The sequence below is a fragment of the Lonchura striata genome, chromosome 3 (assembly GCF_046129695.1).
Source record: "Lonchura striata isolate bLonStr1 chromosome 3, bLonStr1.mat, whole genome shotgun sequence".
NCBI lineage: Eukaryota > Metazoa > Chordata > Aves > Passeriformes > Estrildidae > Lonchura > Lonchura striata.
The window spans coordinates 10,263,435-10,289,487 of NC_134605.1; the positions used below are offsets into that span (position 1 = coordinate 10,263,435).

The window sequence follows — 26,053 nt, forward strand, 5'->3', positions numbered from 1 at the left end:
TTTGGAGTGATTTGTGGAGAGATGCTTTAGTCCCCTCTGTGAGAAGATAGTTTTCACAGTAGCAGTTTGATTTGATTTGGTAAATGAATTAAATGGAAATTAGTGAAGAGGCTTTCTAGTGGGCACACCTACTTGCTTTGGGTTCCTCATCATGTTGAGCAAAGGGGTGGGGAGAGTGGTTGTAAAAACATGAATATGTAAGTCCTGGGTAGACACTGCATGTTACTCATTCTTGGTATCAAAACTCATGTTCTTTAATGAGAGGAAATTGCAAAGAAATAGTTGTAAGGGGCACAAAGTGATTCCACATGCCAGAGATTTAAACTTAAAATGTATACCATCAATTAACAAAAATCTCTTGTTATTTTGAAAAAAAATGTGTTATTACCTGTATATATGGATTTTTATCCTCCAGCTGGTGTCAGACTCTGGTAGTTTTGTGAAAACGAGAGGTTTATGCCAGATCTAAATGAAGCAACTAAGTAATAAGCTCTAGTCTCAATATGTCTGAGATTCCTGGCATTTTACATGAATATATTCCTGGATGTTCCATACCTAAATTGCTAGACTACTGCTGCTGAATTGTCTTGCAGAAGTTTCTCATTTTTGTAGTCTCCAGTACAAAGGAAAAGCTGCACACAGAGGTAATGTGCCCAAGAAGCTCAGCACCAGAACCTTATGTTCTGTCTAACCATTTTACATACTACCATGGTATGTTTAATTTGCTTATTTGCTTCTTCATCAAATCAATAATGGGTCTAATTGAAAAAACTGGCAGAACTACAATTCTACAGTTCAACCTAACTACCAGTGTGAGTGTTTTCAGGAAATAAGAGATGTTGCACAGCTACACAAGTGACATCTGTATTAGTGCTGCACCTTTGCTACCAATGTGTACAGAAACAAACATTACTCAGGTGCAGCACCTGTACCAATTGATCACTATGCTATCAGAATTAATCACCTGGCATTCAGCACAGAGAATAAAATTTACATCTTAATGTGTGAAACTTATTCTAGCATGTACACTCATGAACTACTAAAAATTATACTATTCACTCCTGTTGGAAGGTGTGCATCAATTTTTGTGGGCCTGGCAGGTCTTGTTCTTAATGTTAAATGTTTGGGATAGGTGCTACAGCCTTTCAAATAGAAACTTATACAGGAGTATGTAATAAAATACATTGTGATCCTGGAGTTGTATGTCTCATATCCTGGCCTTACTCTCACAAGAAAAAGGAATTTTTGAGGATATTTAGTGCTTTGCAGAAAATAATGCATGTGAGAAATAAATAAGAGAAATAAATAAGTGAAGTTTGTCAGTGTACAAAATTGGATAGCCCAGTAATGGTGCAGGTGCATTAGCTGACAGTGTGGAGGAGCTTGTGTGAGAACAGAACAAACTCCTACTGACAGGAATGTTCAGTTATGCAAAGTCTGGTCAGCATCCGTGGGGCTGGCAGGAAAATCCAGGCCAGGTGCACCAACTGCAAGATGAGGATTCCAAAACACTGATTTTAAAAGGAAGAAATGAAGATTTCAAGTTTACATTTTGTATAATTGCAGAGCTAGTGGGGTTTTGAATTATGGCAAAGCCTTAGTCATTAGCATAGGGTAATCACCTTTGCTGTTAAAAGAAAAATAATAACAATAGAAAAGGTATTGTACATTGACACATGGAAATATAATGCTTTTCAGAGAAATTTTGTAGGGATTTTTTTATTATGGGGCTAATTACATATTTACTTGTAATGGCACTAGCAGAGCCATTACAGTCCATTGGATAAATAATATGCGTTTTAAAAACCATTTATAAATATGTATTTATTTGATGGACCAGAACAGGTTTTTGAAGTCATTCTCATCCACTGAGTAAATAATATATGGATTGCTTTTAAAAAATAAATATGTATTTCTCCAAAAGACAGTCCAGGCAATTGGGTAAATAATATGCATTTTTCATATATTTAAAAAAATACATAAAATATATAGAAATCTGGTCTAAATATGTATCTTACTGAGCAAAATTACTCGAAAGGTGTCAGGCTTAGCTTTGAAATTTCTGTTGAGAATTGTCAGTTTGTATCACAGCCCAGAGTTAATTAAATGTATTTTATGCATTTTCAAACATACAGGATAATATCAATGTTCACAGTTTTAAAACACTGTTGCACCTCTCAGTGCTGTAAAGTCAGCTCTACATGGTTAAGGTCCTAGTTTTACTTTGTGTTCATCCTAATGCAATGCCAGACACATTCATTTTGTGGGTATAGTCCTGTATCCATAGAAATACATGGAGAAAAATTGTCACCTAGTAGGGGCTATCTTATATTGCACAATTTTAGCCATGAAAAGGTCTACATAGTATATTCAACATTTCTGAAAAGTAAATGATGGAGATAAAGGGATAAATGACCTAAACTACTTAGAAAAGGGGCTTCATGTTTTCTCATACTTAGCCCACTAGCCAGCAGTGACCAATAGACCAAACAAGCATGAAGAGGAAGGTAAAGTTGAGCACCATAATTTTCTAAATATTTTTGCCAGTTTATCTCTTCATATACTTCACATATTTTACGGAAGTGTTGAATATACTTTGTAGACCTTTTTCTGGTTAAAATATTTGTTGTTGTTTTCAGACGTTAAATGAAAAACAACAGCACAAAACCCTGTTAATTTATTTGTATATATTGTATCTGTAGTTTGCACAGAAAGACTGAGAAAGAGAAGGACTTTGTGACTCCAGCAGAATTACAGAGTCAGTGGAAGATTTGGGAGGCCAAATTCTTCCTCATATTTTTCCTGTATAAATGTACCTTGTGCTACATCTATGCTTCTGACATCACCTGTGATACAGGTGATGAAAACTGCTGATGTTAGTAAGTTAGTTAGCTCTTTGACAGGGGTGTGTTTGGCAAATGCCAGGTATAAATGACTTGTGCCCTGTGCAGTCAGGATAGCTATGTGAGGTTTTGACAGAATAAATGAGAAAATTCTCACTCTCTTCCTTCTCAGATCACTGATAGGGCGCTTAACATCCATAAGGGAAACCACAGTAAATGTCTGGTGACCATAAAGAACGATCAGTAAGAAACAGACATTTGAAAGCCGACGTCTGGGTCAAGGAGAAAGCCAAAGAAACAGGACATGATCCAGCAGTATTGGCATGTGAAAATTTTGATTTAGACCTTTCTAATGGCACATTCTCACAAAACACAACTGTGCTTTCTGTGTAATCTCTAAAATTAATGGTGAATGTGCCCAAATACCTGATGGTAGAGCACACTTGAGGTATTTGGGCCCATCAGAATACGTAGTAGGTGCAAGAATGTAGAAATAGGGTAAAGATTGCAAAATAAATCCCAACTCTTAAGCTTTTGAGAGCACTGAGAACTGCATAGTAAAAAAAAAAAGTGTAGGTAAATTAGTGTGGATCAATTAAGGAGAGGGCATTGCTGGTGGCACTATAAATTGACATACTGGTGCCCAGAGGGAGTAAGAGGGTCTGATAGCAGAAGAATGCAAAAAAAAGGAGGAAGGCTGAAAGCAATGGTGAAGGAAATATTGGATACATGAAGTATCTCTGGACATACCTAACACTTCTCTGTAAAGCACAAAAGTAACTGAGATACTATGGAGTGCTTGCCTGGTCATTATCAGTCATCGCTGTGCTGAGGCACGGTTGCTGGAGTATGTCACCATGCTGAACATGAAGGGAGAGAAGGAAGGTAGTGATACTGAAGATCAACTAGGGAAGGGAGTCTGTGCTTTTAAAAGATGGGAGACATGAAATAAAATCTGAAGGTGCTGAGGGATAAGATGGCACAACTGCAAAAGAAAGAGTTTATATCTCAGTCACTCTGTGGCCATATTGAATATGACTCAAATTCTTTGCATAATTAAAAGAGATAGGAGCATTCATACATTTTGTTGCAAATTGATATGATCTTTTTTGCCAGTGATCTGAATGAGATTGTACTATAGTTTTTAATTTAGCAGATTAAGAAGCACAATTAAAATATCATGAAAAAGATCATAATCTAAACCTCTGGGGTTTTTTTGCTTATCCATGCCAAGTTGATAACAAGAGCCGGTGTATGTAACAATTACCTCCACTACTGTAAATTTACTCTAGTTTGTGGGCTGAAGTGTTAATAAATACCTTGCAGTATTCCAGAGGGAGAAGCTTTCCATCTAATTAATAAAACTGGGAAGAATACCCAGGACGCTGAACCATATCTTTCTTATTAGTGTTGGCTTCTACAAAGGAGAATCCCTCAATCTCAACACATTAGTAAATGTCATACTCCTGAGTTGCACTGAGACCTCTTGAAAAACTGCTGATTTGCTGGGGAAAAAAAATCACCATAGACTTCAGAAACAATTCAGCTAGGGAATACCAAGTGTAGAAAATCAGTGTAAAGCATGGCATGCATTATAGCAGCTACAATTTCTGCCCCATTTGGTGAATATTCAAAGAGGAAACATGCAATTATACAACCAAATCCCTTCCTTTTTTGGTCTGTCCTAATGCTAATATCTTTTTCTGTGTCTGAATGTGGACTTACTGCAGTCAGGGTTTTTTTCACACTCAGCAAAAACTCTCATTCATGTGTTCTCTAAAGCAGGTATCCTAAAAACACTTCCTATTCATATGTAAGATACATGCAACTGTTCATTAAAAAAAACCCAAAAAACCCAAAACTCACTTGAAGAAGGAAAATGTTTTGAACTCAATGCTGAAAAGAACGTCTTTCCCAAAATATGTAAACCTAATTACCTTTTCCATTGCACTAATTCATATTTGGCAAAAATAATCTCTAACTATGCCTCAGCTAATTCTGTTTCAAGGTAGTCTGCATTAAACTGCAAATTAACTTTCTGACATGCACAAAATTCCTTGCTCTACTTTATTGAAATCTTGCAGTAATCTTAAATTATGGAATATTGATAGGCATTCTCTAACAGACTAGACATTTACCACAGAGGTTAAAACTTCATGCATTTTGTTTGTAAAATAAAAAATTATAAGGTGGTATTTATGTGTTTTCTCACATTATCGTCATTCTTTTTATTAGATCAGTGTAGCAAACTGGTCTTACTGCCTCAGATAGAAATATAAATAACATCTTTGCATGTACTTCCTACTTGAAGTTTTTTGCTCTTAAAAATTCTCCTCCTGTATATATTTGTAGCTGCTTTTTACTTTACTGATATGAGTGATGGGGAGGATAAAAAGATAGCCACAGAGCTTATCTGTAAGGTTGATGCTAATTTGGCTAAATGAGTCCACCTGATGGAAAGCAGAGAAGGTAAAAGATCTGCCAGTTTCTTTGTCTACATCCATTCTTCTCAATTTTCCTAGTAAATTTTTTAACAGAGGTCTTCACCAAATTCTGGTAAATTCTAAAAGTATTAGAAGGCAATTTAAAGTCCTGTCCAGGAATTATAGCCTGGTGGTGTTTGTATAGTCCAGTATGTAAATGTTGGGTTATTTTACCCATTAAAAATGTTTATGAGGCTTCCACGTGCACTGTGAAGAGCAGATCAGTTCACACCATGTACAATGAATACTCACCATACATACAGTTTCAGTAAAGCATGTTAAAAGCAGATACTGATCCTTAAAGACCATCTATCAAGCATCCTCAGCATTATGCCAGAGGAACCTGAATCATGCATTCCCTTGCCTGTCTTCAGGTGCAGCTTTGTTGACCAGTGACCCTTTGTGACTCTGTTCATGGTTTCAGAAAATACTTCTTTGATCTGACCTGGGTGATTACATTATTATTTTGTCCTTCAGCAAAGACAGGTTGTTTTTTTTGGTTTTTTTTTTAATATTAGAAGAAAGGACATATTTAATAAGCAAAGAATACAAGTTAATGAGCAGGTGATCTTTATTCATTTTGGTAGCTTTCAGCATACCCTGGGTTTGCTGAGTACAAATGCATGCGTACACAGGCTTATGCAAACACACACTAATACATGCACCTGCCTGCTTTTGTGACTATGATAACACCATGGATCTTCCATATCCATTATTTTCCTCTTTTCACAATAGTAGTACATTGAGAGCTCAGTTGCTGTGATTTTGAAATTCTTACCCTGGGGCACATCTCTCTAAGCTCTTCTGTTCTGAGCTTCACTTCTTAGGAGTAGTCCAAACACCTCAAAGAAAGGTAGCCCAAATTCTGAAGCTTCAGGTTTTGGGAATCTATGAACTGAATGCTATGGGTCATGGACTCGTGCCTTCAGCAGTGATCAGTCTCAGGGGAGGGGACGTGAACCCCATAGTAGGCAGAAGCCTCAGGAATTCCTTATGCTTAGAGATTAGGTGAAATAAGGAGGAAAAATATCCTTGTCCTCTTAATTTGTATTTGGGATATTAATACCCAGAGCTATCCTGGCTGTCCATGTAAGTATCAGCTCCCTCTCTGAATTTTTGGCTTCAGTGACATCCTTTGGCAAGAAGTTCTCTAGTCCAGGTACTCTGTGAATGAAGAATTTCCCTTTGTCTTCCATTTTGAATTTCCTGCATTTTACTGTAGTGCTGCTTGGTCTGTGTTTTTAGACAGAATAAAAGCTTTAGAACTACTTTTTATATCATTAATTTATTTGCACTTCTACTGCATTCTCTTGTACATCACTATTTTGAGGAAGACAATTCCTGCTTTCTGAGTCTCTTTTCATAAGAGTTTTCTTAAGTACTGCTTTACTTTCTCTGAACCTCATCTAAATCCGTAGTGTTTTCTTTGGAAAGGGCCAGCTACTCTGTTAATCTATTAGAAATCAGAGACTACTGATGATATTTTTATTTTTAACTTTTCTTGCCTTCTGAAGTGCTTTTAGCCTCAGCCACAAGCATGGCATCAGCTTCACGACTGACCATGGGCTACTGGAATGGGTACTAATAGATGCAGTTTCCAAGCTAATGTTTTTACACTCCTCCCTGGACTCTTTCAAAATTGGTCAGGAGCTGCAGCTCTCCATTTCTTTTTCTCACCTAGAGATCATTTAGTCAGCCTTGTCTCACTCTGGAGGGACTAACACTGCATACTCAGAAGGCCTCCTGTCTTAAATTAAAGAGGGCATTGATGGAGGTCACCTCCATAACTAGGACATAAACTATATTCTGGTGTTGCAGGTACCTAGAGCATATATAATCCCCTTGTTTCTTTAACTTGCTCTGAATTTTAGAAGTATTTTCATTTTCAGACTGAAAATAAAATAATGTCGGACAATGTTGCATGAAATTGCATCTCTGGTGCTGCCTCCAGTGAAAGCCTATCATCTAACTTCACCTCTGTGCATCTGCTCATGATAATGCATTTAGAAATCAGGGATGGTTGCTTTTTTAGTCTCAGAAGCAAGTGACCTGGTTTCACTTTTAAAAATATGATTTGCAAACTTGTTGACTGGTATTCTTCTTTTGGAGAATAACTTGATTTGTCCACGTAAATCCCCTTTGTCAGATTTAATAGATGGATAAAGTGACCACTTGACTTCCATATAAAAATTCAAAAGTCTTAAAAATATGTAGTTTTGTGGGGGAAGTGTTAAGGAGTTTTGCATCTTTAAGAAACCAAACAAATTCCAAACTGAATAACAGAGATAGAGAGGGAAGGTTGCCTTTCTGCAAGGCGCCAGCTTTCCCAAGTGTCTCATCCTCTCCCCTCTGTCATCCTGAGGCAATGTGCCTGCATTTGTGTGTAGATTTATAGTTTATCTTTATCTATGGCTTCATCTGTAGGTAGCTATTATAGCCGCCTTGCCTGGATATTGTTTGGGCCTGATAGATCTGTCTGTAGTTCATCAAAGGGGAGCTGAGTGGCTAAAAGCCATTGGGTCCAGCTGAGGATGAAATACGAGCCATCAGCCTTGGTAATGGCTGTAAAATTTCATAATTACACGGCCTTTATTACATTGCATAATGATCCTGAAGCAGTATGGAACAATTAATTAAGATTTTCAACCGTGGCTCTTTCAGAAATTAAAAGGTGCTAGTGGCTGAGAAATGGGGAAGTGTCTTGTCCTAAAAGCATTAGGGATGCTTAAGAAGTACTTCCTGGGTACTTAAAAAAAAGATGGGGGGGAGGGTGGTGTGGGGAAAGAAAAAGAAGTGAAGAAAAAAGACAAGAAAAAGAAGATAACTAGTTAAGCAGCTAATATCAGAGTAAAATTTTTGTACTTAACTGCTAATTCTTAATGTCAAAGCTGGATTTAAAATTCCTGTGATAGTCACTGCCATAAAGTTGTTCATTTTTTTGTTCTGTAAAAATCTTCATGCCTTTTTTCCCCCCTGTTCTGTTCTAGCCATTTGTCACATTTATAGAAGTTGAGCTCTGCACATTATTAAATAAATGCATGCCGTGACTCAGGAGGAGGGTCACTTAGCTGTATATTGGGTGTACTGACCAAGGATTTACTCTTACCCACTTTCTCATGTCTGAGGCCATTGAAATTCTTTGAAGATCTCTGCAGTTTGACAGACATCCCCAAGGAAGATTTTTTTTTCTTTACTGTTTTGTTATTTTTCTTCCTTTCTTTTCATCTTGTAAATGCAGCATGTCAGATGTAATATAATATTTTCCATGAGATTGACCTCAGACCTGATCAGAAGTAATTAGATTCCTAAGGTGCTGCAAAGGTGTCTCATGGATTTCTGATGTACATACTGAAAGAAAAAGTGTTTATATACATGCAGAGAATAGGCAGGGAGAAACAAGAGGCCTGAAGCTGTGCATGTGCACATTACCTGTTGTGATCACCTGCTGGGTACAATTCTGAGCACCAGCAAATTGTGACCCAGGTGGGATGTGGAGTACTCACTGTGCCAATGGCAGTAAAACTGGTGAAGACAGCAAAAATAACACTGGTGATCTCCATGCACCATCAAGGCTTTTGGTTTTTTAGAGGAAGGAATCTCCTTTTCACTGTCTTTCCATCTCCCTCAAAACTATTTTGATTCATGCAAACTCTCAATGTAACTCTTAGCATTGAATGTTGCTGTTTTTAAATTGATCAGTCATCATGTAAGGTCCTATCATTGTAAATATTTGATGAGAAGCTAAGGTCTCTCCAAGGCACCTCTAATCATAAACTTCCTGCAGGAAATTTAGAAAGGATTATGTGTTTCAAGGAGGAGCCGGCTGCTTAAAGTAAATTCTCTTGTTGAGTCATTTATTCCCTTAATAGGAATTTTCTGATCTGCTGTCATTCTTGTTCACACACTGGGTGTCACTGCCTCTAAAACACTTGTCATTCTTTAATGGAAACAAAATAGTCATTGCAGTCAGAGCCGCAATGTCATTCCACTACCCCTTGCTGCGTCGGCAATAGTGAAAATGACAGAGCGGCTCTCAGTAGGGGTAATTAAAATGTAAATATTGATATTTTATTATTTGAAATTACTTTCCAGTGCGGCATTTAATATCTCTCCATCTGTGCGGCTCTGTTTAGCGGTCACTTTAGTGCAGCTCTGGGATGCCAAGCGGCGGCTTGATCCCCGTTATGTCAAAATGCTTGTTGCTGCTTAATTTTGATATCTAATTAAGTGGAAAAGTACAGTCCACACTGTAATCCATGGCATCTTAACCAGCTGCTTGGGTATATTTAGAATTAATCTCCACTATGGAATCATCCTAATGTATGCAATTAAGAGTCTGCCGATGGCTAATTAGGTGTATTAGAATCAGGCAGCTTCCTTTTTTTTTTTCTTTTCTTTTTTCTGTCTTTTTTTTTATCCTGTGTGTGGACTGTTGCAGACTTAAGACACAGCCTCCAGAGATGATCTTAATGGTACATGCACACTCAACTAGGTAAACTAGAAATTTCACATTAATGTAGGAGAATATCTGTCTCTTTTCCCCAAACCAGGGAGACTGTAAACATCATTTGAATTTTTTGGCATCTGCAGCACATTAAGAAAATCAACTAACCAGCAGAAAAGTTTTAAAAATTAGGAAGAGGATGGAATATATGTAGAACAGTGGTCTGAGCAGTTATTTTCCTGCCACAGGGTGAGAGGGGGATATTTATCCAAAATTCTGCAGCCTGAAGATGCTGCTTTGGCAATGGAAAGAGATTTTAGGTAGCTCAGCACACACAGGGTTAACAGAGGTACGTTGATTGGATCGTGAGCATGGTTGTCTCCGTATGCTAATACATTCCTGTATTGGATTCATATTATTCACATGATTGGGGAATTCCTGGAAACCTGACTTTGCCTGATGGAAAGGTGGAGGGAGCAGGGATTGCCACAGCTCTCAGGGAGGAAATGACTGGTGGCTTCCCCAGGGGAGCAAAAGGCAAACAGCAGTGACCCAGCACTGAGGAAAAGCACTCTCAAAGCAGACCCGTAGAGGTTACAAATAAAAGGCAACACGTATTAAATGCACATAAGATCCCTCCTTTCTGTGGAAAAAAAAAAAAAAAAAACAAAAAAAACAAACCCAGAAGTGATACTTTACAATCCAGCCAACTTGATTTTGGAGACAAATATGCTGAAGAAACTTGAACTCTAAATTTCTTGATATTCAGTCAATATATGCATTTGTTGGGAGGCTGATGTGTACAAAGGTTGAAGCAAGCAGAACCTGAACACTGTTGTTACTAATTTAGCAAGCTTTCTCTGTCAAGGTTGTCCCCTTTTTTCCTTTTATTCTTTTTAATTTTGTTTAGTTGAGTAAAAATTAAAAAGGAGGAAAAAGGGTCAATACTTTTTGTTTAATTACATGTGACTTTAGTTTCCTTTCTGCTAGCTGATCTCTTTGAAGGGTCTAAGTAAGGCATTCCATGCACAGGATATGAAGATATTAGGCTGGCTATTTTAATCTGAACTGTATTACTGTTCTCTAGAATGGATTTTGGAGGAAATTCAGCCCTATTCATTGTACTCTTTATTTATCATCTATGTTCACTTTACTAATGACTAAGTAGTAGTCATTAGTGTAGTTTTTATTTTTCTACCTGCAAAGCTGGCTTTATTGTACTCATAGTCAAATACATATATCCACAACAGATTGAAGAAGAATTTGGGTGAAATCAATATTTTTATGTTGAAAATATGATTGATGATTTTTTTTTTAATAAAGGCTTGGTGAAAGAAAAAATCAGGACCATAAATACAATCCTGCTTCATTTTCTCCTGTGATTTTAGGCACACACCATATCATGACATCTGCTTCTGCTATCTTCAAAAAGGGGACCAAAACCAAAAATATCCTATAGTCTAGTGAAACCATATTTGAAGGTTAAATTTTAAAGAACTGGAAGAATTAACTTTTAAGAAGCAGATCAGATCACATATGTAGTGCATTAAAAAGATCACCCTTAGGAATCTGCAAGTTCATTCTGCTGACCTGAAGGCGAGTTACAGCTTCATTGGGCCATATTGCACTGCTAGTCTGAATTTTAAAACTTTTCGTTGAGAGGTAATGCACCATGAGTGCATAGAGGGGAAAAAAAGGAGTTAAAAAAAAAAAAAGCAGTTTCCTGGAACACACTTAATCAGGTGTTTCTCTGTTCTCAGAGCACCTGGTGATAAAACAAAATACAAGTGTTTCATCTTACATCTTTTTAATGTAAGATTGGTGTGAGTTTGCTGTAAAGCTGTTTGAAATTGTGGAAGTTCTAGTGGTAAAATCAGCCCAAAGGGAAAATCAGGTATTAATCTGTTTAATTCTATTGTCTTGTATTTTCCTTTTTTCTCGGTGAATACTGAGATAATAAGGTGTAAAATTAAAATTTATGGAAATAAAGAGTACAATACTTTTCACAATATGTTTCCAAAAATGCTATTGTAAAGTACCCCATACATGGAAGTCTTAATTACTCTGTTCCTGAAGCAAGGGCAACTCACCAGGTTTTTTTATCTTTACTGTTTCACTGCATAGTGTTAGCAACTGGTTACGTGAAGTCAGGGAGACATCCTCGATCAGTCCCATTTTCCAGTTCCTTTCCATTAGTAATACTAAAGAAGCAGCTCACAAGAACCTGCACTTGAACTAGAAATTAGAAATTTCAAAGTAGCTGCCTGGAAATACTTGGACGGTTAGAGAGGGGTGTCTCTGATTTCAGTACTGAAACCAGTTTGAGCTGTTACATCTCACTATGTGCATCTGACCCTGGGAAGAAATGACAGCCTCAAATTGCTCTTGTTTAGTGTTATCATGTAACGTTTCACAGAGCAAAAGACAAACCAGAAATGTTCCTAACTGGTATTTAAATTGCATTAACACCTTTTTGTATAACTTGAGTGAAAGGTCACGCTAGACAAGCAGCATCTTCACTGTTTGTAAATGTCTAATTTGCTGCTTTTAAATTGCTGTGAACTTCACTTACTTAGTCCTGCTGAATGAATCCAGTGTTGCAAATACTTCTGACAAGTGAATATTTGCTTTAGCGAGAATCCATTGTTCATAATGGATTGAGAGGGACATGCAGGGTGCATGCATTTTTATTGCCGTGCCATCTCTCTGCTGTTGTTTCAGTCAGATGAAAGTAGCGTTGTGATAACAGCCCCGGGTTTCTTAGTGCTCTGTGTGGCATTTCCCATCCTCCTGGTAGGTGTTAGTGAAAAAGTGCTTATCACAGGCATTTTTCTATGTTATAAAATATAAAAAAAATATGTATATTTTATAAGAGCTTGGACAGCAAGAGTTAGGAATACAAACACACTTAAAGAAAACACGAAGAAAGTGCACAGGCTTTGCTGAAAACATCCCAGCGCTGTCCAAATGTATTCCCCCCCCCTCGCACCTTTTTTTTTCCTTTTTTTTTAATTTTAATCCAAGGCAGAGTGACTCTTGGGCACCTCTGTGAGTGCAGCCCGAGCTGCCCTCTCCCAGGGCTGCACAGATAACAGATGGCAGTCGCCACTCGTCGCGCCGCTCACGACACAGCCCTGGTGCTGCCTTTGCAGTGCTCTGCTGTGGTGGCAGGAGGAGAGCGGAGGCTGCACAGCAGAGCATCATCGCCCAGGAAAGGCAGTGCCATCACTGTGCAAAAGTTGCTGGATGCAATCCATTTCTGAGCTTACCTTTATTTGCAGAACATCAGTTCCAAGGAGCGTAGAAGCTGAATTCAGCAAACGGCATAAATCGAGCCTTTGGTTGTATTTCTGGTCACTCAGAGTCTGTGCTTCTGGAACTTGATTTTTCATTTTCAAGTCTGGGCAAATACCTGTGTTTTTTATTTTGTGACATGATACTTTTCACATGAAAATTCTGGGTGAGACTTGAATTTCAGCTGGTTATGGCATCATGTGCAGTTATTAGCCTTTGATCAGGGGCTCCATAAGCAGAGGGGTATGAAAAGAAAACCCAAACCAAACCTGAAATAATGGATTCACCCTGGCATAATGAGTTGTATCTGTTTCTGTTCCAGCTTTCATGAAATTTCATCCATAATCTGGGAAATATGTTTGGTGATTAGTGACAGCACTCTCCTTCTGTTTAATGGTTTTCAAAACCACTGAAATGTTTGTGGGTCATGATACATACATATTTTTAGACTACACAGTGTTTGAAATGTAATTATATCCATATTTTCTTTAATTAACATAATAAAAAGGATCTCTTAATTCAGGTATATGTGTGAGATTCAGCCCTACATGTAGCCTAAAAAAATTAATTATGCCATCCTCTTGGATTTTTGAGAGAGTAATAGCAAAGGCCAGTCAGGCTATGCAGGTTTCCTTCAGCAAATGCTATGATCTTGTCTAGAAAACATTACATTGCCCTAGCAGAAATTTCACTGGTGAAATTTCCCTGGCCTTTGTTTACATCCCTGGAAGGCAGCTGAAGTTGCTGGATGGATCCAAGCGCTTGGCTGAGAGTGTGCCAGGGAGGGAGAGGAGGGCAGACTGACAGCTGCACATCTGAGAGTGCACTGGACACAAACCTGATCTTGGAATGAAGGTTCTTTACATTCTCCTCAGTGCAGCCAGGATAAGCCTTTGGTCCACTGTTGATTATTTGACCATGAGGCCACACACTCTATAAATAACGTAATCCAAGCTAAAATATATTTTTTAAGTATTTACGATATCAGTTTCTTCTTTTGGCAGTGATGACTATACATAATTTTTGAAATGAAATAAAAACCTGTGCTGGAAACATCAGTACCCATAAAACATTTAGAAAGAAGTTAATCTATCAAAATTAAGTGTAAATAATTTAAAAATCCTACTCTTGATATTTCAACTGTGTAAATGTATTGCATCTGTAACACACTAGTGAACATGTCATGAGCAAGTGCGGCTTTGATTATAAAAAATGTAAATGAAGATATTTGAAGTACAAACCAGGGCAAGAGGAATATTTTACGCATAAAGTTAACAATCAGACAAACAACCAGTAAAATAAATGGGAGGCAATTACCAGAAAAGGCAAGCAACTCCCAGATCTGCCAGCAATTTCATACTTGGTTTGATCAAATGTTCAGATTTCTAAACACATATCAGACTGAATGAAATTCTGTCCCTGAAAGTGAAATAAACTCCAGGATTTAAGTCTAAGTAGCCTGATTGAGGCATCACATCAAATGTTTACAGATGAAAACAATGGTAAGTCCAGCCACTGTCTTTTTTTTTTTTTTTTTGTCCATTAGTTCTTGAAGTGCTGTGTGCAAGGCACAGATCTTACTTTCAGCACTTGACCATCTGCAGCTGCTTCACTCTGGCCCCTAGTGAGTTACTGTCCATGAAGTCCATCGTAATGAAGTAGAGGAAAGGGTCTTCAGGAGTATAAAAGATTTACCCTGCTTAGCATGGAGCTGTGTGCAATGTGAAATAGAGAGCAAGTGGTGCATGTGCTGATATTTGAAAAGATCTGTGGTTTAAACAGCCCCATTGAAGAGGCTGTGAGCTGTGTTTGGAGCTGGCTTGGAGTGCTGAGCACTGCAGAGTGCAGTCAGCTCGATGCTCCTTGTTCCTATAATAAAAATGGTAAGGCCTTTTTACCTATTTATGTCTGCTTCCTTTGAGCTTTGGGTTTACTGGTATGCAAAAGGAAAAAAAAACAAACATATGTTCAGTTGCTCAATCAACCTTTTTTCCAAATCCACACTCAGTGATCTCAGTGAGTCATTACGGCATAATTACAATTTGAGTGTGATACACTGTTTGTAAAAAAGTATCTATTTTTAGCAGAAGAAGCACTACAGTCCCTGAAAGGAGGAGAAAGAAAGGGAAAAAAAGGAAGAAAATCTGTAACCAGCAAATCAAGGCTATTGTTAACTGATATTAGGAGACACCCCGTAGATTTACAATGCTCGCACTCAGCCACATAAAAACCACACTGAGCAGAATGCCTAGCAGGGGTTAAATTCGTATGCCTGCGCTGCAGCCTATTTCTGTCAACACTCAGCTCAGGAAATAAACATTTATGCTTTCTGAAATGAAAGTGTATTTTTGAAGACTAGCCGTCAGATATTTTTTGCCCTTCACACTTTCAAATGCTTAGCCTTTTTTGTAAGTTGACTGCAAAGTGCATCAGTTTGCTAGGCAAAAAAGAAAAAAAAAAAAAATCTTGACAAGTGCCCATGGCATCATTGTCAAGCACGAGCGTCTAGTGGAAGATGGCAGGAGGGTTGGCACAAAACATGCTTCCTTCAAGCTTCTTACCTCAGGGGTACCTGACTCTTGAGAAGCCTTTCAATCCTTCCAAATGACGTTATTGCAGACTGTCATCTGGTTTATTTGGAGTGTGCTGTATCGCAGATAAACACGCTGTTTGACTGCAGGTCAAGGTACACAGTCATCCTGCCAGCAAACGCCTCAGATACATCAGATGGCACTGACTTGGGGAGGGAGATGGAGAGAGATCAAAGTTGTCACCAATATGGTACATGATAAAGGGGGAGAAAGATGCACAGCATTGTATTTTAAAATGTCATTACACAGTTCTGCGTTGGAAGCGGTGACCTGCAAGACTCTGAAGGATTAAGGACCCACACAATGTATGACAAAGTTCCAACCCACACCATTATGCAGCATCTCAGGGTGGTTTGGACAGAGCTTGGGGATGGGACTGGAGAGGCTAACACTGGTCAGAAGGCTGGAAGGCTCCAAGCTGAAGACTTTTTAAAAAATAGTTACAATTTAATATAGAAAATACCCCCTTGTCAGAGAACATGGCTGATCTGGAGGATTCACATAACAAAAGCTCACAAAAGACGCTGAATTTAGCATGAAATAAGTATAACCTTCTCCAAACAATTAAAAATAAATCTCTGTATATAAATATATAAGCCTGTGCCGTCTTATTATTTTAACTGTGACTTGTTGAACATATATTAAAAGGACATTGCTATGATACAAGAGACATGCTGGATGCTTTCACATTTTCTGAAGAAACAAAACAAACCCAGATTAATTACAACTTGATTCAGCTTTGCATTCCCATGAGGGATGCCTTTAAAAGTTAAAACATGCTTTCACTGAACAGGCTTTCAAGGGAAAGTTACTTCGATCAGGAACAAAATAGTCATGTTGATTTGATTTATTATTGAAGGGTGGAACACCATGCTTTATATTTGCCAGTTTTTCTATAATGTAAAAAATTTCTTTTTATTTTTTATATGTCATATAAAAACAACTGGTATATTTACTGCTTCAGAATGCAGATTTTTCAAGAGTGCAGTACAATAAATTATATCAACATCCCATTTTCCCCCCTCACAGGGCATATGTAATTTTCTTTGACTGTGGCACACAATAAATGTTATTGAAACATAGTATTATTTCTTTTTTAAAAAATAAACCAATGTCACTGAACCTGTATGAAAATAGATAAGTGAATAGAAGAAGGAAGTTGGGGATTTTCCAGGAAAAAAAATGAATACAGAGAGAAATTACAGGTTAAAGTTTTTTTAATCAAAACAGATTTTATTGCCTTTTGCTTAATTAAACTCTCAGAAGTGTGTGAAACATTGTTATACTCGAAAAATTGTTAATTTGTAAATCACAGGGACAAAAGGGCTCCACTGCAACTTTAGAGTTTCTATGCACGTAAATGTCAATAGAGTGCCTTCTCCATCATCAGCACTAAATTCACATTGATGCCTCTTTTCTTCTCTGTATTGATCCTTCCATGAGAACGTAGATTTGTATCTGTTAATTAATGCGTCCTGAAACAGCGTTTGTATTAATCAGGCAGATAAGAAAAATTGGATGCCTGCACCCTCATGACAACCGTAAAAGTGCTGGCCCTGATAAAATCGTGGATGGACCTCAATAAAAAAGTTCCTCCTTCCACTCAATAAACTAATCATCCTGCTTTTAATTATTCGGCAGAAAGATGTGTGGAGATTGGAGAATGTGTAAATCTATTTACTAACAGCAGTGTCTGGGAGGGAGAATGGGGCTGTCACAGGACGGTGCTGCAGGCTACATTCTCTGTCCATCTGCTGCTGCAGAAAAACTGGTTCTTGAAAGCCGGCGAGGAACAGAAATGTTTGAGCTAATTGAAATCATGAATTCCTCCCTATAACCTTTGAAATGATTATTTCTTCTCCATTTCCCTCTTATTTATTTTAATCACAGATGTGTTATTTTCCACTGTCACATCTTTAAGGCTTTCCTGTTGTCGTTGGACCAGGTTTTGTTGTTTTGTTTTGGTTTTTTGTTTTTTAAGGCAGAGAGCTACAGTTCTATCACAAGACTCAAAAGACAGTAAGAGAAAATGAAAACAAATAAGGAGGGAGAGAAAAATGAAAGAGAGAGCACATGCAGCCAGTTTTATGTTTCATTTTTTATGGATGCCTGGTGGCTTGGATCTGGGCTTTTCTTTTTTATTGTATTAGTTTTGCTGCTTAGTGCTTATAGAGAAAATCTTGTTTGGAGTAGATGCCTAGCAGATTTGCTAGTTTATGATATATTCTTGCATGGCTGTAACTCTCGACTTTAAAAACAGAAAAATGCATGTAAGTGTAATTGAACGCCAAAAAGAACGTTCTTACAGCGGGAAACCTGTCAAAGGACATGTAAGCAACTCCATAAACAACTAAATGAAAGCCTCAGACATGTCTTAAGACCCTTTAAGAAAAGCTTGACTAATCCCCTTTGATGATTTTATTAAGTACTTGTGGTTGATGGTGCCAACTGGCAAACTGCTGCGTTTCGCCAACAGGCCAGGAAAATCACTTCCTCTCCCATATTGTTTTCTAGCACCTAATGTGATTGGGATATTAGCAGTTTGGTATAATAAATTAACAGGTACTGTAAACAAGGGTCTAAAAGGTAAGGCAGCAGTGATGTTTGCCCTTAGTGATCCTATTAGGAAAGACAGAAGGGAGAGGAGGGGAAAAGCCAAGCAAAAGTTAAGTTCATTAAGAGGCATTTCATAAATTTTTGGTTGCTCTCACAAAAAGGATGGTGTGATTGCTATTCAGTTGGCACTTCAGTGTGCCACCCTGTTATTTCAACAAGTGTAGTAGGGGCAGGAGCCAGGACAGAAATGATTAGTGTCTTTCTGAGAAGATTGGGTGTTACTTCTCTTTTCCCTGAAGTTAATCTTCATGAAGAATTTTTTTATTTTTCATTCCTGCCTTAATTCTATTAAAACATCAAATCTTCCCTTTTAATAAAGCTTCTATTTTTTCTCATAAATTATCTTTCTTGGATTATGGTAGTGGTGGATAGAGTAAACAGATCCCTGTTTTACAGCATTAGGTTTTTACAACTAAGCACAAGTATGTAGCAACAAAGAGGATATCATACAAATCACAGATTGCCACTGAAGTACCTCACAAATTAATATGATTTTTACAGGAAGAGCCTGCAAATTCTTGCTTGTTTAAAACTTTTCTTTTGATTAGAAAACATTTGATTTTGTATTGTTTTACTTTCCTGTAGTAGGATGGGGAGGAGTCACGCAAAACCAGAAAGGAGAACAATAGAATGTGTGTATGTTTTGTCACAATATGCATGAAAATAAATCAAAAAGAGGATCAGATTTTCAAATGTACTTAATATTTTTCCTGTATTTTTATTTTTTCCTATTCAGGATTCTCCACTTTGTCTCTAGCTGACCAGATGAGCCTTCTGCAGAGTGCTTGGATGGAGATCTTGATCCTCGGTGTTGTATACCGGTCACTTTCTTTTGAAGATGAGCTTGTATATGCTGAAGATTATATTATGGATGAAGACCAGTCCAAATTGGCAGGCCTTCTTGACCTTAACAATGCCATACTGCAGCTGGTAAAGAAATACAAGAGCATGAAGCTGGAGAAAGAAGAATTTGTCACCCTCAAAGCTATAGCACTTGCTAATTCAGGTTGGCAGACTGACATGATGGTTGCTACATTTTTAATCTCTTCTTTCTTTCTCTCTTACTCTTTCTTTTCTTTTCTTTTTCTTTTCTTTTCTTTTTTCTTTTCTTTCTTTTCTTTTCTTTTCTTTTCTTTTCTTTTCTTTTCTTTTCTTTTCTTTTCTTTTCTTTTCTTTTCTTTTCTTTTCTTTTCTTTTCTTTTCTTTTCTTTTCTTTTCTTTTCTTTTCTTTTCTTTTCTTTTCTTTTCTTTTCTTTCTTTTTCTTCTGAAATATTTTCTGTGGGCTGGTTTAAAACAGGATTTTGGAATAAGAAATTGCTAATCAGACTTTAAACCTAAAAGGCAAGAAACAAAAGTTCAAACTAAGAACAAGTTTCTGGTTCAAAGTAATTGTGGAATATGTTCCCAAGGGAGTGGAGACTACTCCACTGTATTATTTTGAGAGTGTTTTACAGGCAGAGATCCCTTCAAATGAAAATAGATGTTGTTCTCCTAAATCCATTTCATAATATAGACAAGTCTAATCATTGCAATTAAAGCAAAAGAAAGAATATTTGAGAACATGCTATATATTTTCTCTTTAAAGGGAGCTACTGATTAATTTGATAGACTAAATTCAGGATATGGGAGGAGGGAGGAAATCCATATTGAGTCTCACAAGGACCACACCTTACCTTACGGATCCTTTGCGTTTATGAGAGTGCTTCTGCAAAAAATTATTACCTATGCAGCAAGAGTTAAAAAATCTCAGAAAGAATTTTTTTTCCTGCATTTGAATTTAAAAGTGCTGAACCAGTGAATACTGTCAGATAAGTAAAAATCGTTTGTGCTTTGTTGTTTTTCTTTTTGTGTCTCCTTAATGCTTTATTGTGGTCTTAAGTCCCTTTTAGCATTTGCATAAAGTTCACGATAGATCCCTCTTTAATGACGTGCCGATCATTAGATACCTGTGTGTCAATAACATGCTCTGATGCTATGTTCCATTGACAGTCACACCGTGCCCCTCCATCTGCTTTTGTTTTGACCCTATCTTTGAACTTTATCTTGGTTGCTGGCCAGTAGTTTTCCCTTTAATTACAAGAAGGAAACTGTCAATAAAATCTGTTAAATGGGATGCAATGAGTGGCTTGAATGGGCGGACGGCTATTTGTTCAAATTCTGCAGCATTCAAGGTATTGACAGTTTGTTTTCTGGGGCCATATGTGACGATCAATCTCAGGCTGGGCTCAGCCGCGCTGAAAAATGAAAAACCAGATTGCTTTTGCTTACTTGTGGATGACGACTTGTGATTTGGCGCGGTCCTAGTGAGATGAGACCTTCTGCCCAAATTGCCCCCCTGAGAGCCAGGACGCGTGACTGTTTTTAGAAATAATTTTTTAATTGATTTTGTAATTAACAGTTCATCTACAATATTGATGCATGAATCCTCAGATTGATAGGAGGGAAATTGTTTTCAACAATGAAGTTGTACTTTCCTATTTATCTTTGTAATGTGATTTAGCACTCTGCATTTTTAATTGGAAATATAATTCAAAAACATGCAAAGCCAAAATGCTTATTAGTTTCTTTGTAAAATATTCTCCACCCCACTAACTCTGTTCTTAATTTTAGAATATTATCTTATTTCAGATTTAACAAAATACTGAAATGCCTCTCAAAGATCAAAATTATTCTTAATTGAAGATCTATTTATAATTTTTGACCATTGTAAATAGACACTTGAGGATGCTTTGCAGCTCCAGGAAGGTTATTTCTCAAAATTGGTCATGGTTAATGATCAGAGCAAGAAACTTATCTGCAATTAGGAGTCTAAATGGAGAAGAGCTTTTGTATTTATTTAAATTATATAATTCAAAGACTGAATTAGAAATACTTCTGCAGTTTACTTGACAAAAAGGATGAGGGCTAGCAAAGACAAATATGATGTTTATTATCACCCCTACTTTCCCCCCCTACCCAAAAAAAAAAAAAAGTGTTTAAGTAATAATAAAAATTAACTGCTGCCAAAAAAAAGTTTAGTCATACACTGTGCATAGAGTGTATCAAAATCATCTGTAGCTTCATTAACTTCACTGGAAATTACAACCAGGATAATGTCAGAGATAAATACAGTTCAGCATACAAAAATTCGGGGCACATTAAAACATTTCCTTCCCTCATCGTCAAAGAAATAAAATTGCTGTCTTAAAATGAAACTGTTGCAGGGAGGAGTTAAAAGTAGCCCAGCCATTCCACTTCGCCTTCAACAGTGTTTCAGGTGCTGACATTCAGCATTTCAGCTTCAGCTTGTGCATGCAGCAGGTACCAAACTTCTACCAGCTGCAGCTACAGTAATCTGTAGGTGTAAAATAGCACCTACAGAATTACAGCCCATCAGTGGATATCAGGCCCTTAGTGTTCCAGTTTCCAAATGTTGTTAAAATTAAAATTTAACTTGGATTACATATTTTTGTTGTTTTGGGTTTTTTTTTTTTTTGGTTTTTTTTTTTTTTTAATAGACAAAAGCAGAATAGCTTATTTTCATGTATCTAGGATCTTGGTTAATGAAAATGTAGCTATATAAAAAACCAAAATGCCATTAGAAAATCAACCAGGTAGCAATTCATATTTTAATGTATTTTTATTGCTATTTCTGCTTTCTTCCACTATTTATTTTTTCAGTTTAAAATATATTCGCATTTTTGTAGCTGTGGAGAGTATAATAAGAAATCTTGGGTGTTTCAGACATTTTTGCCATATCCACACTGTCTAGAAAGATTCCCAGGTTGACTCTACTGTTAACAGTTGACAAAGATGGTTCTATAGCTCCGTATCTGTGTTAGTGATTTATGATACAGTGTCATAGTACTTTCCCTGCTGGTGTTTGGAGGCAGGAAAAAGAAATTGTAGATTGTCTTCATATTGATTGTATTTTGTTTGAATAAATACCACAAGCTTTGTTTTGGCCAAAGAAATCTCCGTAGTGTAAGCATTGAAGCACACACTCTTCTTTAGGTCTACAGAGCCCATTTGTGCAGTGCTGGATGTGAGATAATCCTGCCATTTGGTCCCTAAAAGGTGGGGAGGAGTAGCAGTTTTTCAGGGAGATTTTCTGACAGCCACTATCAAATGTTCCCCATGCAGGGCTGGCAAAGCCACACCAACTTCCATAAATTTCCAGAAATGCAAGATGTGGTTATGTTGTAGATTGTCACTCATTTCAAATCAAGTGCATATAGACTTTGAGAAGTTTAAATAGACATATAAGAGCACAATGCTGAAATGTATAGACATTTCAGTTGTGCATACGTTAAGTCTGTACAGGCATGATTTCAACAGTTACATTTAATATGTAAATATCTAATTTATCAGGTTAGATTTAAGCATCTGCATTGATTTGATAGTAATTAACAGAGCCTTTACACTTCAGAGAAGTCACAATTTCCTTGGCATTGTCCTTGTCCTGCCAGTATCACGAGTTCCTCCCTTCTTTCCCTGCTTCTGTACACAAAAGCCAGGAGGTACCTGGAAGCTGGGGACACGGGGCGGCCGCGTTCCGCCTCACACCGCCCAAATGAGGCGAGCTGGCACCAATGAGCACTTTGTTTACCCACGCAGAAAATCAACTTTGAATGGTTTCCAAAACATGCATGTACCAATTACTTCCTCGTGTGTAAGGGAAGGTGAAATATTTACAAAATATGCTTGAGGTGTACGCGGGCGCAGGCACGTGCACGGGAACGCTCCGGCACGGAAAAGGGGAGCTGCTCATCTCTGCGTGCTGGGACGAGTTCCCGTGTATTGATTAGGGTAATGCTAAGCAGGGAGTCGCAGGTGAGCAGTTTTTTGAAATTGCCTAATCAGTAAGGACTAAATTGGGCCTCCAGGCCAAATGTTGCAGAAGGGCTTTAGGAGCACAACTGAGATCAGTGTTGTAAGAGAAGCTCCGTTCCCATCTAAGACCTAACATAAGGAACTGGACTGTCAAAATATGTCAGCACATTTGAAAATCTGATCTCTGTGCATCTGCTTAATAGGCTGCTGGCATCTTGAAAAACCTGACCCAAATGTGGATGCTAGGCACTTAGAGGTGCAGCCTTGTGCACTGTTGAAAATTTAATCTTAAATGCTAATACTGGCTGTGTAGCATGTATCACAAGAAGGAGGACTTCTGCTCACCCTTACATTTCTTGTCTTTGATATTAACTCTCATTTAAAAAAACCCAAAAATTTAAAATCACCTTTTCAGTACAGAAGGCATGTAAAACAAAAAGTAGCTTGTGCATTTTAGCATAATGAAGTGCAGATCAATATTGGTGCCAGTAAAGTTACGCTGTTGTCTCATCCTGTTAAAAAATTCTTAAATTCTTATAAGTTTTTTAGCTTTCCAGACACAGTATACTCAGAACACTAGGCTATCACCATTATATGATATTATCATAACAGAAATTAATTGGTAGAGCCCAGTAAATCACTTACTCCACAGGACGTCATCTTTATTCCCAGTGCATGTCACAACATGCTGTATTTCATTTCTAATAATGTTTTTCATTTGTTTTATATAGTCATCTTGTTAGTGTTTGAATTCATGATTAAGATATATCTGTCTTTACTGGACATATAGATGTATATATTCACAGACACACATAGCTGTGTGTTAAGGGTGTGTTACCAGTCTTTATTTTGATGAATATAAATAGCAAGGTCTTAACTCTTTTATGTAGTTTTGTATAGAGAATACTACACCATAGAAACAAACTTTTAGAAAAGGAAGTCACCACCACAGTCAAAGTTTTCATGTTGCTTGCAAACAGTTTATTCATCATATTCCATTTTCATGTAATCATATAGATGATACCCACAATTCTTAGAGAAAATAAATAACTCTGTTACCAGTTGCTTAATGTTGGCATTAGGAAATGGCAGCTGAGTTGATCAGTGGTTAACTAATGCTTAATCAGTGGTTAATCATATTTTTTTCTTCTTTTCTTCTGGAAGCTACTCATAGTAACTGAGTAACTTGAATCTATTCCTCAGTTACGGAATAAGCTGATACTATTTACATGTTAGTAGTGTGAGTCTCACAAAGGGCAAGAAATAAGATCAAACTTAGTTGCCCTCAATGGTAATTTCTTATATCTTATAGTGAATAAAAAGTACTTCATTCAAAATTTTCTTTTAGTTGGTGTCTCTCCCCCTAGCTCTGTCATTCGAGTTCCCTTTTTTCCAGGCTTTTATTAGATTTATGTTGTAGGGTCTTGAGCTAGTTCATATTGTGCTGTTTGTTCTGCTTTGCAGCAAATATTCCTGTGTTTATTGCCCTCACTACCTCTTTTAGTGGAAAGTAAGCCATTTCAGGAATAAAAGAGAAAATGCTGGTTTACTATGTTTTAACTTCTTTGTGCCAGTGGTTGTAGTTCACTGCTAATCCAGTTAGCCCCTGAAATGAAGTCCCCATTCTATGAAGTAATTTCGTTTCTTACTATGCCTTCATTTCCTACTGTGTTTTAAAAACTGTTTTGAGGCTTCAGTTTTTATCTCTTCTCAAAACTAGGCCAAACCAGGGCAATCCAGACTAAGGCCTCAGTCACTAAAATCAATCACACAAGCCTTTGTTTTCAGTTTTCACTGTCTGTAATTCCTATGGACAAGGAATTCTTAATTTATTCCTCTTTCATTTTCAGCATCTATTCCAATTGAAGTGTCCCTTTCCAATAGAATATTCCAGATGTCAGACCATTTTTGCCGTATTTTTTTGTAAGAGAAAATAGCTCTGTGCTTGTCTCTTAGCTTAACCATGCAGATCCCAGCAGACAGTTCTGCTCAGGAAAAACAGGCAGGTCAAAATGAAGTATATTTGTTTACCCAACACAGGGAGGACCAAAGGAAGTGTCTGGGGTAATTTCAGCTCTGGATAGAAAAAGGACAGGAATTCTTGCTGGATGAGGGAACCAAGACCTGGTTTGATTTGCAACTGGCCATTTCCATGGGTTGCTTCTATCTTAAGCAGAATGCTTTTTAAAATGTCACTGTCTTGTGTTTCTCATAAAGATACACAGAAGCATAATGTGGGCAAGCACTTTATGTCCTTGTGCAAATCTGCCACTTGTTTCAGGGGGTGGGGAAGGGGTTCTGCAATTCTGAGAACAATTTACCCATTTATAAACACTGCAGTGGGTTTTGTGGGGTTTTTGGATTAGCAGTACAAACTAGATTTAAAAAAAATCTCATTTATTTTAGACATAACACAGATTATGATTTTTTTTTCACCCTTACATAAAGCAAAACCATTTTGCTTTTTGTTTTTAATCTTGATCCCATCCACTTCTTCCAGGATCTTACAGCTTTCCAAAGGGATTCCTTCATATTGAGTTTGTGAATTGCTCAGCTGTATGGAATCAGAAACATCACAGCAGTTGCTGTATTTCAAGTCCTTTTTGGTATCTACCTCTCCAATGTGGTTTACCAGCATCTTAATGTGTGTATTCAGTGCTGCATGCTCCCTGCTGCTTGATTCACTGTCCTATTTTCTTTTTGTTGTCTGAATTTTCTGACATAAAGAAACACTTCACTTAAGACCTCTGGTTTTCTTCCACCTCTGAGTGATGTTATATACAAAATATATAGATACCAGCCTTTAACTTTCCTCAAAAGAGGGTTTTGAGAGGTTTCCTTGTCCTTAGTTCAGGTGCTTTCCAATTTTTAGCTAGTTGTCGCCCTTTGTGATGTGTTCTAATTGATTCCTGGGTGGCTGGATGTTTGTTTGCTGCATTTGAGATGAAGCTTGAATTTTAAATTAGGTA

At 37.3% G+C, this 26,053-nt stretch overlaps 1 protein-coding gene across 21 annotated transcripts in view; it reads left to right on the plus strand.

Moving 5' to 3' along the window:
- Positions 1-26,053, plus strand: part of ESRRG (estrogen related receptor gamma) — a 400,282-nt gene that overhangs the window by 366,156 nt on the left and 8,073 nt on the right. For all 21 annotated transcript variants that reach the window (XM_031504247.2, XM_077781876.1, XM_077781879.1 and 18 more), the window contains one exon: positions 19,008-19,277. In XM_031504247.2, coding sequence (XP_031360107.1) covers positions 19,008-19,277 — 270 coding nt within the window. The remainder of the gene's footprint in view (positions 1-19,007; positions 19,278-26,053) is intronic.